General features: G+C 46.2%; 1 protein-coding gene across 5 annotated transcripts; it reads right to left on the bottom strand.

The window, feature by feature from the left end:
• Positions 1–363: 363 nt before the first annotated feature.
• On the bottom strand, positions 364–16,413 carry LOC119340753. Of its 5 annotated transcripts, none has more exons than XR_005164655.1 (7): positions 16,203–16,413; positions 16,038–16,104; positions 14,281–14,356; positions 13,724–14,188; positions 13,584–13,639; positions 13,421–13,511; positions 364–638 (listed from the first exon to the last, which is right to left on the bottom strand). XR_005164655.1 is itself a non-coding variant. In XM_037612677.1 (6 exons), exons 3-6 carry the CDS (start codon positions 14,317–14,319, stop codon positions 13,472–13,474), a joined length of 600 nt encoding a protein of 199 aa, XP_037468574.1. In that variant the 5' UTR covers positions 14,320–14,356; positions 16,038–16,104; positions 16,203–16,413; the 3' UTR covers positions 13,191–13,471. The 5 variants fall into 5 exon arrangements, 2 of the variants coding, with proteins under 2 accessions (XP_037468574.1, XP_037468573.1); XR_005164657.1 differs by lacking the exon at positions 364–638 and adding an exon at positions 9,844–9,891; XR_005164656.1 differs by lacking the exon at positions 364–638 and adding an exon at positions 11,119–11,168.
• Between the last annotated feature and the right edge of the window lie 1,571 nt (positions 16,414–17,984).

Below are 17,984 nucleotides of genomic sequence, written 5' to 3'. Positions count from 1 at the left end.
GGGGGAAATTTAGCAGTAGCGCCGCCTTACTAGTAGCGCTTCCCTGTAAACAGCACTGCAGATAATATCAGTAGCGCCCTTTTCCAAAGAGCGCTACAGCTATACATGTATAGCAGTAGCGTGGGACAACAGGGGCTACTGCTATACGTTAGCTGTAGCGCCTTATTAGTAGCACCGGTACCCGCGCTACTGAGAGGGCCAAAACCCCCGCTGCTGCTAGGCTTTTCCCTAGTAATGTTAGTAGGCAGGAAGTGCTGGGTGCACCTACATATAGCATATTTGTACAACCACTAGAACATTTCAAGGATTAATACAGAAACTCTGCAAACATTTAAAAGTTCACATAGAGCAGGACTACTTTAGAGAAGAGTTTCCAATACATGATATGATATTAATAGAAACAGATAACATCATTCGAAATTAAATAATAAACTGCATGAGTAGCCCATAATTATACAGGTCCAGTGTCGTCTAATTCTTGTACAACAAAACATTTGCTGAGCAACCAAAACAAATAAGACATGGTAGCGATAATATGGAGAGGCATCATTGACACTTGAGTCATAGACAGAGGGCAAAACTCCTTCAACACGGGCACATATGCTTGCATTTGAGCAACATCAGTCCTGTCTCGCACCCTGGATGTTGGGGATGATAAAGTAGTTAGACGTTTACATTCGAAGGCACATCAACAGGCGATATCGAAGTATGCAATATCAGATAAAAAAAGGTCACTCAAAGACATTGGTTATATATGTACGGAACAGTAGATAAGGAAACCAACACCAAGTTAGTATGCTATATTTTGTTTTTTTGGCGATGCTTTACGTTGTGAAAGAAATGCTCTAATAATTGTCTAGACGACGTATGGGTGGACGAGGATGATCACTACTGGAAAGTAAGAAATAGATAATTTTTGTCAGGACCCCGACTAAATGCCACATCGATCTAGCATGTAACACCTCATATCACTTTGCGGCCTCCCGCACGGTATTCCCACGGGTGTCACCTTACCTTTGCCCGGGACCGTTTGCGCCTTTTGGCACACGTATATGATAGTGTCGCTAGCATCCATATGATAAGGAGCCCAGGCTGACATGGCTAGTCATAAACCCAAAGTGGCACAAACTTACAGGGACAGGCATCCATGACCCAGCATCGAGTGAATCCAGGCTGTAGCACTGGGCTAGCAGGACTCCGGTGAACCGGGCTGTAGCGGGCTAACAGGACTCCGGTATTCATCGCGTGACATTTCCCCAAAGGGACAGACACAGGAACGAATGACACACATGCCGACCAGCCTAAGTGTTCCGGAGCAGTAGCAAGCTACTATGGCTCAGTGGAAGCACTAGGAGACATTTCTCGGTAAGAGAGGCTACTAAGGATAAACAACTAGTTAGTCAGATCCCACACATACCAAGCATTTCAATAACATACACACAATATGCTCGATATGTGCAAATACAACATGGCATCACAACATGACTCTACGACTCAAGTATTTTATTCAATAGGCTCCGAGGAGCGAGATATTATAAACATAGGTCTCACGACCCAACATTCAGAGCATACAAATCAAGCACATGTGGAAGCTTAACATGTCTGAGTACAGACATCTACAAATGAAAAAGGCTGAAAAGCCTGACTATCTACCAGATCCTGCCGAGGGCACAAGAACGTAGCTGAGGTAACAAGCTAAACGTCGAAGTCCATGTGGAACTACTAGCGAGACTGAAGTCTCTCTACAAAAACATAAAATAGGCAAACGTGAGTACAAATGTACCCAGCAAGACTTACATCAGAACTAACTACATATGCATCATTATCAACAAAGGGGATGGTGGGGTTTAACTACAGCAAGCCAGCTTTGAATCGGTGGCTATCCTAAACTACGACTGCAAGTAACTCTTTTGAGGTGGCGCACACGGTCCACATATCCACCATATCAATACACCACTATGGATCCGCTCCGTCTCCCTACGAGAACGCCATCCATAGCACTCACACTTATCTTGCGTATTTTAGAGTATCCACTTTCACTTGTCTATGAACTGTACAGGCAACCCAGAAGTCCTTTTCCGCGGACACGGCTATTCGAATAGATGATGTTAACCCTGCAGGGGTGTACTTCTTCACACACGCTCTCACCACTTACCGCCGTTTACACGACATGTACTCGGCAACCTTCAAGCGGAAGCCCAGCGAGGGTGTCGGCCACGACCTACCTAAACACTCAAGTCTCTAGTCCAGGTTTATCGCCTATTCGGGTTCCATCCGCGAGGAGATCCGGCCGGGGTTTTGCTCACAGCCCCAAACGATGTGTATAGGGTTCCGTGACACCAAACGGGCGCCCGGTATACCCGGCCACGTGCCTACCGCATCACAGCCCACCCCTCCGGTCAGCACTGCCCACGGCCTCCAGCATACTACAAACACCAGAAACTATTTGTAACTCCCGGACAGAGGACAAGGGTGATTAAGAAGCCGAGAGGGTCCATTGGTTTCGGGCCCAATGCGTGGTAGTAACTGTTTCATGGATCACAAACACAGAACTCAGTTCCTGAGGACGGCTTCAATGAGACAACCCACCATGTACTCCTACATGGCCTCTCACCGCTACCTTTACCAAATCGTGTTCACACACTTAGCTCACACATAATAGGACATGTTTACACACCTCCGATTCATCCCCGATGAATCAGACCTGACTCAACTCTAAGCAGTAGCAGGCATGACAAACAAGCATGAATGAGTAGGCACATCAGGGCTCAAACAACTCCTACCCATGCTAGTGCGTTTCATCTATTTACTGTGGCAATGACAGGTCATGCAGAGGAAAGGGGTTCAACTACCGCATCAAGTAACAGATGAATCGTTGTTGTCCTAATGCAATAAAAGAGAGTAGGAGCGAGAGAGTGGGATTGTATCAGAATGAACAAGTGGGTATTGCTTGCCTGGCACATCTGAAGATAGCATTGAGTCTTCATCAGTGTCAACGATCACAACGTCGGCACAACGTCTACCAAGGGGGAACAACACCGGCAAACAGAGAAGAAACACGATCAATGCAATGCACAATATGATGCATGCTATGACATGGCAATAAGAATGTGTTTTGGCTAATGCAAGCTAGAACATATTGAGATGAGTCCATTTGAACCAAAGATTCAAATGCAAACCCATTTAAAGAGGTCATAATAGTGCATTAACTTGTTTCACCTAAACAGCAAGGTTAATGTGTTCTAACATGCATGAAACCAGTGCAGATGGATAGATTAGATTTTCTGATCATTTTTCATATATAAATTATTTCATTCTGAGCTACGGTTGATTTTCTATGAATTTAAGAAGTTTAGATCATTTTTTGAAATTTATAAATCATTTCTGATTTACTTTAATTCCACAAATGTTAATTGTGTCAGCATTAGGTCATGCTGACCTCAGCAGGTCAACAGGCGCCGCCAGGTCAAACCTGACTAGTAGGGCCCACTGGTCAGTGACTCAGTTGGTTAACTGAGTTGATTAGGGTTAAACTAATCCTAACGAAAATGTCAGCGGGGCTGGGCCCACATGTCAGTGGCTCAGGTTTAGTTTAGCGAGGGGATTAGCACCTAACAGTGGTGATTAGAACTAACTAACATCTAACTAATCCAGCTAGTGCTGGCCCCACATGTCAGTGACCCAGGTGGGGCCCGGCCGGGGTCGAAGTGGGTCAAACCCACCGACGATTCGACGCCGGCGAGGCCCGAGACGGCGGCGTGGCTCGGGAAACTCCCACAGGGCACGGACGAGGCCGTTCTTGGGCTCATTGGAGAGCTCTTGCAGGCGCGCGTCGAGTGGTGGAGGAGGCCGAGCCTATGGTGGTCGGAATCGTCGCCGGCGATGACAAGCGCGGCGGCCGGTGTTCGGACGTCGAGCGGAACGAGGCTATGGAGTGCTAGCGGCTAGCCAAAGGGGTTCTCTGGACTCCTGGGAGCTCCAGGAGCACAACCGTGCGGCGGGTTTGAGCAGAGGAGCTCGCGAGCACAAGGCTCGCCGGCCATGGCGGCGGCCGGAGCTCGGGTGATCTTGCGGCGGCGACTAGAGGGCGGGGGCAAGCAAGGGAACAGAGGGGAAATGGTCAGCAGCTCACCGCGGTTCTAATGAGACAGGCGTCGAGCTCGGGGAGGCAGGGACGACGGAGAACGACGGGCGAAGTCCGGTGACAGATGCGGCAGTGATGAGCTCGGAGGCGTCGTCACAGGGCGTCCGGCGGTGTGTCCTTCGGCTTGGTGAGGCGGTGATCGACGGCGGACCAGTGGAACACGGCAACGGGGCTCTGCGTGGGCGGTAGCTACGGCGACGGCGAGCGGCGCTCGGGCGGTGCAGGGGAAAGAACCAGAGGAGGGGATGGGGACGAGGCAGTGAGCGAGGGGGTTCCAGGGGGTGCGGGGCGACGAGGAGGAACTCATCCACGCGTCCAGCGGCTCGGCGGCAAGTAGGTGATGGCGTGGCGAGCTCGGGCACGCCGGCGCTCACCTCTTTGCCTGCCTGGCGAGAGGAAGCAGCTGTCTGGCACGGGCCAGCACAGTGCTGGGCCTGCCAGGTGGGCCGGCCAGGTAAGTGGCCCAGGTAGGCGTTCTCTCTCTCTCTTCTAAATTGTTTTCTGTTTTCTATTTTTTTTGTAACTTCAGGGCTTTATTAAAAATGTCAGGGCATTACCAAAAATCATGAAACTAATCATGACTACTGTTTGGAATATATCCAACAGTAAACATTTTAGTTTATGATTATTTTAGCATTTAAAATATTTAATAGCATTTAAATGCCCAAATGCAAATATTATAAGATTTTATTCAGAGCCCAAATATGTCATGGAAAAATGTGCAACACCCCTGGTTAGTATTTTCCAGAAATGATGAACATTTTTGGAAGCCATTTGGGTTCACTGAAAATATTTTAGTTGAACCTAGTGAATTCCTTTGATGCTAGGGTTTAGGCAATCCCCATTTCAAGTTTCACTGAAATTTAAACATGATGCAACACATGACTAGCTCACAAGCAAAGCTAAAGCTAGGGCTGTGACAGCTCACCCCCACTAAACAAGAATCTCGTCCCGAGATTCAAGACGTGAGGTAAGAAGACAAAGGGGACACAAGCTAACACAACTTCATGATCCAGATGTCTTTCTCGAGGATGTTGATTCTTTGCATCACCTTGATCTCGACGTCTTGCTTTGGGAACTACATCTAATATGACAACGGTAGAAAGGGAAAATTCTAGAAGGATCGATCTTCTCGAAGATCAAACAACTTAGGATCAGCTCACGGGGTGAGTCATAAAAACATCTCTCGAGCTGAGACACGAAGCACGCATCTAGAGGAATGAAGTGGAACAGACGACGGAGGTTCACTAGGTAGACAACAAATTCACGCTTAAGAAGGTGGTGAGCGGTTGTCAACGTAGCGAGGAGTTGAGTTGCCATGATACCATAACGGAACATCTTGGAGGAGGGTGATTCGTGGAGTTATTACCCTAAGTGGCAAAAAGAATTACCTTTGATTCAGAGATCATTGAAACTCTTTATACCAGCCTAAGGCAATTCTCGAGCGATTGTTTGGAGGGGTTGGGTAGAATGGTATACTCGGACCAGAATGGATGATGTGGATTACCTTGTTGAAGACAATGCCATAGATGATTTTGTTTATCATCGGCAATAGACGGGACCCAAGGTAGAATGGCACAATGGCAAGTGCTAGTTGGAAACAAAATGCAAATGTTGGGAATGACTCTGGTCACTGGGGAGAGGCTCAATAGTAGAGAGTGATTCCATTGTTGGAGTGGTTATAGCATAACCGAAAAGACTAGGAGCAATCCCAGTTAGTGCTGGTGATAATACCTAGTGCTTGTGCGTGCTCTCAAGAACTTGAGCATTTGCACATTCATCAAGGTTTTACCAATATCCGAGACAAGGATCCTGGCAACACATCTTACTACCTTGACGAATAGTGATGGACAATGCAGATGCGTAGAAAGACAACCCTTTCTCAGATTTCACCTTAACGAGGCCAAGGGAACGAAATCCGGATAATCGACCGAGAGACATTTAGCACTCCGCTTCTAATGTTCTCCTTGATGTACTATTTACTATGGTCATGCCTAAAGCATCAACATAGCCATCAAGTAGTGGTCGGACTTCGGAATACAAAGAATCCATAAGAACAACTTCTGGAGTAAATCCTACGAAATCCTGATGGGGAGGTGGCCAACTTCCTCAATCAAGATTCTACAATAATAGGTCTTCCGGCTGGGTGTGTTGGCCACGACATCCACTTTACCGGGTTACAGAAAGACCAATATTATAGTTCTTGGGAAACGTTCCAACCATCATATCTGCCTGAGATTCAGATATGGTTGGTGTAAAAATAATCCAGACTCATCGAGCCTGGAAAGAAAAATGAAAGTTTGCCACACAAATCGACGAGATGACGTTGCGAGATTCTCGGAAAATGAACTACGATAGTAAGCTCCAAAACATGAGCTGGTTCTGCTACACATATGTGAACATGCTGTCTCAGACAAGCATGACCACGTGGTAGTCTTATAATAAAATACTACCAAGTTCAGGTTGGGGGAACCATCATCGAGGATAACGAAGTCCTAGCATAAGTCATGATTCTTAAGACGGAACTTCTTCTCCCTGAACAAATCAATCAGTGGCTTGGTGTGCTAGGAAACACATATAGAATGGAGGCGGCCAACCTATCAAACCATAGAGCACTTCGCACATGTGTGACTAACTTGGGATGATTCCAAGGAAGCAAAAACAATCTTTCTCGAACTCACGGCGGCAACTTACATCAATTGCACATGAGCTGGAGAAAGTCACTTCTTACATCCGAACATATGCTTCATGAGCTAGCATGAAGAAATGCTTATAGAAGTTTCCAATACTAGCTGGATGTTCAACACGATCATGGAGGAGATAAGGATGTTGTCAATGGGCTCAACAATAATTCATCCAGGTTTCCATGAAGATGGAGTTCCATAATTATGTGAACAAGTGATTGCATTGGTCAGACCCAAAAGATATAATGGTGTATGCTCAAGGGACCAACCACGAGTAAGACAACATTACAAATATCGTTGGTTCTGATTTGATTTGACGATAGCCCACACTCAAATCAAAGTTTTGGCATGAAAAAAGGTACAACAACTGATCACAAGGACCAATTGATGAAGATATCATCTTTCTTCAACACACACACACACAGAAAGATATCCCTTAAGATGAACTAAATCAGACGAGCTTCCATCTTCCAACTCTCAAAGTTGTTGTTTAGCTTGACCAAACAGCTCAGGGGTATGCAACACAGATTCTTGGAGAAGGGGTGGTTTATATGAAACCAACTTGATCACGAGCTCAACATAACCGTCGGGTAACGACCTAGTGATACTTTCGAGGAGATATTCGAAAAATCACGAACCATTGATATGTTACTAAGCTTGAGAACAATCTTGCTTTTCAGGCAAGACGATATGATCAAATAAGCAAGGATTGGCACTATCCTAACTCATTGGTCGGAGACTGCACCGGAACTAAGGACTAGGTAGCACGATCATCCTTATGGTGATGATTCAATAACCAACATGCTAAGAATGAGGTTATTGTCCTTTAACTACCAAGCAACAAAGTTGCCAGGAGTATTGATTTCACACATCATAGTTCACCCGTCGGCATTCCGGTTGCAACAACACGGGAACCGAGAAATGAACAATGATGGCAAGAAGTATCACTGCATCAAGAATTCATAAGAGATAGTGCAATTCTCATGACGATCCTGACGTAAAGAGGGTAACACTTCAGAGTAGAACGGATCAAAAGCTTGATTAATTTTGATCTGCGGAGTACAACTGCTTTGACGCAATCCTGGATATGGATGAGGTACTGGAGTTTGTTTCTCCTAGTCATTCCGGATAGAATGGCTTGACGGACCACAGAAGTAAAAGGCATCGATGAACACGAATGCACGACTACTCCTGACTATCAATCGATAGATGAAGGTCAGGGTACAACTAAAGGGGGACAACTCAAAGGAACATATGATTTTCTGAGTTGTGGATGCATAGATTAGTATGTCGAACCAAGTTCAACAAATTTCTTTCGGATAATCCATGCAGAGAGGTAGGATTGGCAGAGTTACAACATGGAATCGAGAACTCATCAAGAGGACTCTGGTTGTGATCTTTCGGTTCAGCGAGGAACTTCTGCCATAAGTGGTTCATAGTATTTGAAAGAAGGAAATACCACGGACCTCGAGGACTATCGCAATGGTTACTAACATCCTAAAGGTATGAGCAACACTAACAACATGAAGTACGTAGGGAAATCTCGGGTTCAGAAAACCCAGGAGTAGAATACCTACTACTAAATGGCATCACGGGATGCTTTCGAGAATAAAGGCCAGAATTATCACACCGAGAACACAAAACATGGCTAGATTACTAGGTGGTTCTCTAAGACACCTAGGGTCATAATATTAACTCCAACATATAAGTCGAGGTAATAGAATACCTCAGCTCAGCAATTAGTGTGATTAACCTGGCCCAAAGGAACATAAACACCAGAGGGAAATGATTTGCAAGTGCATCAGATTGTTTAGAAACCTGGGATGACTCGGACAGCATAACAGCTGTAAATGCTCAAAAATATTTGAGACATCTAGCGAAAATGGTGGCATAACCACTCAGAAGCACAAAATCAAGGTTCCGAGACCAACTATGGACACACGAAAGTAGTATAAACTGAACTGGGGCGTAAAACCAACAATCTCATAAGTCTGGATTAGTAACACGTCATCCTGATAGATAGATAAGAAGGCCTAGTTCTTAAACCCCGTAGAAGAGAAGAGGATGACTCGGATCAGAAGGCCATAAGGTATAAGGAGTAAAAAGAGCCTTACGTTCCCTTCCACAATCAATTCCCTTACATAACTAAAGCATTTCTAGACACAACTTCGACCAGTTTGGCTTGGTAATCCTACAGGCAGTCAGGCTCTGATACCAAAGCTGTCAGGACCCCGACTCAATGCCACATCGATCTAGCATGTAACACCTCAAATCACTTTGCGGCCTCACGCACGGTATTCCCACGGGTGTCGCCTTACCTTTGCCCGGGACCGTTTGCGCCTTTTGGCACACGTATATGATAGTGTCGCTAGCATCTATATGATAAGGAGCCCGGGCTGACAAGGCTAGTCGTAAACCCAAAGTGGCACAAACTTACAGGGACAGGCATCCATGACCCAGCATCGAACGTGTCGATCATCAGCGAGTGAATCTAGGCTATAGCACTGGGCTAGCAGGACTCCGATGAACCGGGCTATAGCGGGCTAACAGGACTCCGGTATTCATCGCGTGACATTTCCCCGAAGGGACAGACACAGGAACGAAGGACATATGTCGGCCAGCCTAAGTGTTCCGGAGCAGTAGCAAGCTACCATGGCTCAGTGGAAGCACTAGGAGACATTTCCCGGTAAGAGAGGCTACTAAGGATAAACAACTAATTAGTCAGATCCCACACATACCAAGCATTTCAATAACATACACACAATATGCTCGATATGTGCAAATACAACATGGCATCACAACATGACTCTACGACTCAAGTATTTTATTCAATAGGCTCCGACGAGCGAGATATTATAAACATAGGTCTCATGACCCAACATTCAGAGCATACAAATCAAGCACATGCGGAAGCTTAACATGTCTGAGTACAGACATCTACAAATGAAAAAGGCTAAAAAGCCTGACTATCTACCAGATCCTGCCGAGGGCACAAGATCGTAGCTGAGGTAACAAGCTAAACGTCGAAGTCCACATGGAACTACTAGCGAGACTGAAGTCTCTCTGCAAAAACATAAAATAGGCAAACGTGAGTACAAATGTACCCAGCAAGACTTACATCAGAACTAACTACATATGCATCATTATCAACAAAGGGGATGGTGGGGTTTAACTGCAGCAAGCCAGCTTTGACTCGGTGGCTATCCTAAACTACGACTGCAAGTAACTCTTTTGAGGTGGCGCACACGAGTCCACATATTCACCATATCAATACACCACTATGGATCCGCTCCCGTCTCCCTACGAGAACGCCATCCATAGCACTCACACTTATCTTGCGTATTTTAGAGTATCAACTTTCACTTGTCTATGAACTGTATAGGCAACCCAGAAGTCCTTTTCCGCGGACACGGCTATTCGAATAGATGATGTTAACCCTGCAGGGGTGTACTTCTTCACACACGCTCTCACCACTTACCGCCGTTTACACGACATGTACTCGGCAACCTTCAAGCGGAAGCCCAGTGAGGGTGTCGGCCACGACCTACCTAAACACTTAAGTCTCTAGTCCAGGTTTATCGCCTATTCGGGTTCCATCCGCGAGGATATCCGGCCGGGGTTTCGCTCACAGCCCCAAACGATGTGTACAGGGTTCCGTGACACCAAACTGGCGCCTGGTATACCCGACCACGTGCCTACCGCATCACAGCCCACCCCTCCAGTCAGCGCTGCCCACAGCCTCCAGCATACTACAAACACCAGAAACTACTTGCAACTCCTGGACAGAGGACAAGGGTGATTAAGAAGCCGAGAGGGTCCATTGGTTTCGGGCCCAATGCGTGGTAGTAACTGTTTCATGGATCATAAACACAGAACTCAGTTCCTGAGGACGGCTTCAATGAGACAACCCACCATGTACTCCTACATGGCCTCTCACCGCTACCTTTACCAAATCGTGTTCACACACTTAGGTCACACATAATAGGACATGTTTACACACCTCCGATTCATCCCCGATGAATCAGACCTGACTCAACTCTAAGCAGTAGCAGGCATGACAAACAAGCATGAATGAGTAGGCACATCAGGGCTCAAACAACTCCTACTCATGCTAGTGCGTTTCATCTATTTACTGTGGCAATGACAGGTCATGCAGAGGAAAGGGGTTCAACTACCGCAACAAGTAACAGATGAATCGTTGTTGTCCTAATGCAATAAAAGAGAGCAGGAGAGAGAGTGGGATTGTATCAGAATGAACAAGGGGTTTTTGCTTGCCTGGCACTTCTGAAGATAGCATTGAGTCTTCATCAGTGTCAACGATCACAACGTCGGCACAACGTCTACCAAGGGGGAACAACACCGGCAAACAGAGAAGAAACACGATCAATGCAATGCACAATATGATGCATGCTATGACATGGCAATAAGAATGTGTTTTGGCTAATGCAAGCTAGAACATATTGAGATGAGTCCATTTGAACCAAAGATTCAAATGCAAACCCATTTTAAGAGGTCATAATAGTGCATTAACTTGTTTCACCTAAACAACAAGGTTAATGTGTTCTAACATGCATGAAACCAGTGCAGATGGATAGATTAGATTTTCTGATCATTTTTCATATATAAATTATTTCAGCTACGGTTGATTTTCTATGAATTTTAGAAGTTTAGATCATTTTTTGAAATTTATAAATCATTTCTGATTTACTTTAATTCCAGAAATGTTTACTGCGTCAGCATTAGGTCATGCTGACCTTAGCAGGTTAACAGGCGCCGCCAGGTCAAACCTGACTAGTGGGGCCCACTGGTCAGTGACTCAGTTGGTTAACTAAGTTGATTAGGGTTAAACTAATCCTAACGAAAATGTCAGCGGGGCTGGGCCCACATGTCAGTGGCTCAGGTTTAGTTTAGCGAGAGGATTAGCACCTAACAGTGGTGATTAGCACTAACTAACATCTAACTAATCTAGCTAGTACCGGCCCCACATGTCAGTGACCCAGGTGGGGCCCGACCGGGGTCAAAGTGGGTCAAACCCACCGGCGATTCGACGCCGGCGAGGCCCGAGACGGCGGCGTGGCTCGGGAAACGCCCACAGGGCACGGACGAGGCCGTTCTTGGGCTTGTTGGAGAGCTCTTGCAGGCGCGCGTCGAGTGGTGGAGGAGGCCGAGCCTATGGTGGCCGGAATCGTCGCCGGCGATGACAAGCGCGGCGGCCGGTGTTCGGACGTCAAGCGGAACGAGGCTACGGAGTGCTAGCGGCTGGCCAAAGGGGTTCTCTGGACTCCTGGGAGCTCCAGGAGCACAACCGTGCGGCGGGTTTGAGCGGAGGAGCTCGCGAGCGCAAGGCTCGCCGGCCATGGCGGCGGCCGGAGCTTGGGTGATCTTGCGGCGGCGACTAGAGGGCGGGGGCAAGCAAGGGAACAGAGGGGAAATGGTCAGCAGCTCACCGCGGTTCTAATGAGACAGGCGTCGAGCTCGGGGAGGCAGGGACGACGGAGAACAACGGGCGAAGTCCGGGCGGTGATGAGCTTGGAGGCGTCGTCACAGGGCATCCGGCGGTGTGTCCTTCGGCTTGGTGAGGCGATGATCGATGGCGGACCAGTGGAACACGGAAATGGGGCTTGGCGTGGGCGGTAGCTACGGCGACGGCAAGCGGCGCTCGGACGATGCAGGGGAGAGAACCAGAGGAGGGGATGGGGACGAGGCAGTGAGCGAGGGGGTTCCAGGGGGTGCGAGGCGACGAGGAGGAACTCATCCACGCGTCCAGCGGCTCGGCGACAAGCAGGTGACGGCGTGGCGAGCTCGAGCACGCTGGCGCTCACCTCTTTGCCTGCCTGGCGAGAGGAAGCAGCTGACTGGCACGGGCCAGCACAGTGCTGGGCCTGCCAGGTGGGCCGGCCAGGTAAGTGGCCCAGGTAGGCGTTCTCTCTCTCCCTTCTAAATTGTTTTCTGTTTTCTATTTTTTTGTAACTTCAGGGCTTTATTAAAAATGTCAGGGCATTACCAAAAATCATGAAACTAATCATGACTACTGTTTGGAATATATCCAACAGTAAACATTTTAGTTTGTGATTATTTGAGCATTTAAAATATTTAATAGCATTTAAATGCCCAAATGCAAATACTATAAGATTTAATTCAGAGCCCAAATATGTCATGGAAAAATGTGCAACACCCCTGGTTATGTTTCCAGCATTTTCCAGAAATGATGAACATTTTTGGAAGCCATTTGGGTTCACTGAAAATATTTAGTTGAACCTAGTGAATTCCTTTGATGCTAGGGTTTAGGCAATCCCCATTTCAAGTTTCACTGAAATTTAAACATGATGCAACACATGACTAGCTCACAAGCAAAGCTAAAGCTAGGGCTATGACAATCTTGTGTAAAGAGAGATGTAGATGTTGTAACGAGAGTGCTAATGACAAGCACGGTATGCTCAATTCTAAAAGAAAGTGCATATATTAATAGTGCAGGACCGGGATTTGTGCACCAACTTATAAGGATAAGCACAGAACCGTATGTAAGGCGAGCAAGGTCTAGGCAGTGCATTTGAAAATGCTACACAGGAAATGATTCTAGAAGTTGTCTTACATGTGATCCGTGCATTTAGTCTTTAAAGAGTAAAGCTCTGCGGGCAACAGGCTAAGATTTTGTTTCTTTGCTGGAGCTGTGATCTGTTTCACTGGGAAAGCAATAGACATGAGTAATGTATATAATTGCATGAGTCTAAAGAGCAGGAGGGAAGGCATGTTACCTGGTTGATGTTTGTTTGTTTAGCGGCAGCGAACTGGGAGTGTCGTTGAGGCCATCCTACAAGTCAATGAGCAATTGTATGTAAAATGGTATGTGGTATTGGAGGAACGCAAGTGGAGAGCAAAGCAAAGCAATGTTTACCTCTAATGCATTCACACATTTAGCTGTTGGAGTGCTATTATCATTACTCTCTAAACGAGGCCTCTTTGTCGTAGCCAAGGAGCTGAGCTGTTTTTGAAATGACTCCACACGATCATGTAGCTCTGATGACCAGAACTGCTCAGCTTTGAGTTGTCTCTGGCAATTATTGAGATCCGCTGAGTTGTAATCATCTATCGTAATTATGCCCGTTGTCAACAGATAGGACAAAGCAGCAGAACATGTTGACTCAATAGCGTCGCTGGCAAATTGAGTTGATTCCCCAAAGAACACCTGTTGGGTTGGCAAGATGCTTTTGTTGTGGGGCTGTAGATCAATTTTCACTGATGCCATTGCTGTGCCGTCGTCATCATCAGTAAGCTCAAATGCATGAATTGTAGCGCGGATCCGCTTGATAGCCTGTTCAAGCATATACTTTCTGCTAATGGTAACAGAGATGGCAGAGAGCTGCATTCAATAGGAAGACAAAAGAGTTTATCAAGTCAATTGGATACAGTAACACGAAGAATGTTGAAGCATATGCATGGCCTAGCCGTAACCTGTGGAAGCCCCTTGACTATGAAATCATCATCATCCATTGAGCTGGCAATGTCCGCAGGACGGAGCTAAATAAAACTTGAGTGACATGGGAATAAAGCACAGGTTAAAACTATTTAAAGGCAATCATAGGGACCTATGTAAGGAAAGTAACAGAAGTATGATAGTAAAGGCAGAATGCTCAGGTAAATTTGAAAGCATAGAAATGCAATTCAACACACGATTCAAATACAACAGCGTGCAGCAAAACAAACAGACAAAGCACGAAGCTTTGGTAGCATATGCTGCATAACTGAGAGTAGCATGGTTCGATAGGATATGGTTCGATACGGTAGATTACATTATCAGGTGCACACTTACATACAAACAATCACAACCAAATAGATAGATTCGGACGCACTGATTGTAGCATGGTTCGATAGGACACACACGACATAGGGCTATAGATAATTATATTAGTAGGAAACAACGACTAGCTCTAACGATGATGATGCCGATCTGATGGTCCTTATGAGATTAGAAGCGATCTTCAGGCAGGGCACGAAAGTCATTAGAGCAGCACCCTTTGTTATCAAAGATCTCCTCATCATAAAATGAGGTCCTTAATTCTGGGTGTGACGGTGGATTTCCATCGCTTTGGGTTGACAGACCTCCATCTTCATCTGTTGGTTGTTCCTGACCATACGGATAAACGCCAGTCTCTTGAAGGTTAACCATTGCCTCATCGGTGTACTGCTGAAGATATTCACCGTTGGCCTCTACATTGAGAAGAACATTGTTAAGCTCTAGGTCATATGGAGCAGATCCTGGACTCATCCTGCTGCTGACCAAATGCTTAAGATTGTTGACGACGCTCTGTTCTGTGTCCAGGGATCCATCCCATCCTTTGCTCAGGAGTTTGTTTTTGCCAATGCTCTCTTTTAGCTTCTGTCTCAGACATGTGTTGTCCCTCTTCATTGCCTTGAGATGCTCATACAATAGTGCATTTGTTTTTTCCACAGCCTTCAGTTGATCATAGATGTAGTCTTTTGGAACCACGCCCTCATAAGCATCCATGTACTTAATTGCTACAGCAGCTACATAATCTTGAGCTTCCTCCAGATCTTGGTGGTCCGAGGTAGAAAGGGAAACCTTGACAGGTGAACCCTTGAGCCTGATCTTGATTGGATAGAAGGTAACGGTGACTTGCAGACGGCTATCATCTTTTGGGCTTGCTGAGTAGGTGGCCTCTGGAAGGCCAACCTTCTCTAACATAGCATCAAGCAGGATCTTAGACGAAATTGGAACACAAGCCATTGTCCGGACCTACCGCAAACGAGAGTGAATGTCACTATCACAAAGAGCTGGCTTGAAGTATAGTATCAGCCTCAAGTCTGTATGGGTTGGAAGGGGAAGAAAACATGATAGGTGACAAGTGGGTGCTACAGTTTGGATTTTGTGATGAGAAGACTAATTGCAGGTGGATCAGGATGCCTACTATCATTTTCTTGTAATACATAATTCACAGCTTATAGGAGGGTTGTGGAATTGAAGTAAATTATTAGGTAGATCCATCGCTCTCATCTATTTTGTTTACCTTGGACAGAAAGGATATTAAGACTGACCACACTCAAACACCACCATGTCTCAGCTAGTCAGACACAATACTAAGGATAAAAAAAATCAAAAGCACTGGCATAAGGGGTTTCAGCCACGTTATGTATTGGTGCCTCAAAGCCAGCTTAACAGTAAATTAGACCAGAACGGAATAGATATAGACCTGAGGAAGATGATTGTGACCGGTGGTACAAGAACTGCTAGGCGGGTCGGCAGAAAAAAGCGTGGATCTAAAAGAAGCATGAGAAATCGGATTAGAGCATCCAATTTGCAGTAAGAGAAGGGAACATATGAGAGTAGTAAAATACAATGGCGACAAAAGGAATACCGTGGGGAAGAGTCAGTCGGCGGCGGTCTTCGTAGCTTCCATGGCAAGTTTCTGACGGCTGTCGCTGAGGGTTAGATCTGAGAGTGCTATGAGAGAGAATGGGGAGGAGAGGAATGGATAAGATGTAGAGAAGGAGGGGATAAGCGTGCCTCGCCCGCTCTGGGCCTCGGCGGTGAGATTCACCGCATGCACCATCGCACAGAGGTTTCAACGAGTAGCCACAGGGCAGGTGTGTGTCCTGTTGCGTGAAAGATTTATCGGAGGGGATAATTGTTCCTAGTGTCACCTCCACTCTCCGCGACTGGGCTGTAGGCAGGCTGTATTTGGGCCGCACATAGATACATGTTCATTAGGCCTGAATAGAACATAATACTTGTTTTGTCGACTCAGGAACAACAGAATTCCTAGCTGAAGCTCTGCATTATTCCTATTCCACCAGGCCTGATGCAATTTGATGGTGCAATGGCAATGTGAATACTTTGGACCTAGTCACACCGGCAGATTGGATTAATTTTTCTTTTGTGGATCTTTTCTTGTAAGATGTGAACAATTTCTTTTAGAAAGCACGATTGCTTTTGATACAGAAGACACGAGTCATACAACATCAGGAGAAAGTCAAAGAATGAATGATATTGAAACATTAAGTTTAACTGGTGATTCGTAATCCTGATTAGGATCCGAGTTCTCATCGATATTCAAACATACACAAAGAACATATATCAGGCAGTGGTACCACTAATAGTGCCACTCTATATTTGGAGAAAGGAAGCAGGTTAACTACTTAGTATTAGAGTACGATGCTACACGTAGCAGCACCATCTAAAAAGGACATACATATTATTGGACCGATGGAACGAACTTGCAGCTACAAGGTGGGCATCAGAATATTGGAGATTAGGCACGCATCAGGCTGTTGTTAGCACACACATGGTTGCTGATCACTGCCGTTTTCCGCAGTTTTCCGGTAAGCCTGAGTAATAACATCTGGGGTTACATAGGTTATAATATCGCTGGTAGTTGTACAAAAGCAATGTCGGGCATCGTCGAAAACCATAGGCAAGGTTTATCTAAACATAGGGGCTAAATAGATGTTCTTAATACGACAGATTACACATGTAGAAGACACGCATTGCTGCAGATGGCCCATTGGACGACAAGAGCCAGGCGGTGCTTGATACGTCTCCAACGTATCTATTATTTTTGATTGTTCCATGCTATTATATTACCCCTTTTGGATGTTTATGGACTTTATTATAAACTTTTATATCATTTTTGGGACTAACCTACTAACCGGAGGCCCAGCCCATATTGCTGTTTTATTGCCTGTTTCAGTATTTCAAAGAAAAGGAATATCAAACGGAGTCCAAACAGAATGAAACCTTCGGCATCGTGATTTTTTGGAAGAATATCATCCTGGAGGCTTGGAGATCAAGTCAGAAGACCCTCGAGGAGCCCATAAGATAGGGGGGGCACCCCCCCCCCTACAGGGCGCGGCCCCCTGTCTCGTGGACCCCTCGAGCACCTCCCGACCGATTTCTTTCGCCTATATAACCCTACGTGCCCTAAAACCATCGAAAATCAAGATAGATCGGGAGTTCCGCCGCCGCAAGCCTCTGTAGCCACCAAAAACCTCTCGGGAGCCCGTCCCGGCACCCTGCCGGAGGGGGAACCCATCACCGATGGCCATCTTCAGCATCCCGGCGCTCTCCATGACGAGGAGGGAGTAGTTCACCCTCAGGGCTGAGGGTATGTACCAGAAGCTATGTGTTTGATCTCTCTCTC

This window comes from Triticum dicoccoides, chromosome 7B (genome assembly GCF_002162155.2).
Source record: "Triticum dicoccoides isolate Atlit2015 ecotype Zavitan chromosome 7B, WEW_v2.0, whole genome shotgun sequence".
NCBI lineage: Eukaryota > Viridiplantae > Streptophyta > Magnoliopsida > Poales > Poaceae > Triticum > Triticum dicoccoides.
Note: the sequence above shows the minus strand (reverse complement) of the source record. Positions and strands in the feature narration are given on the sequence as shown.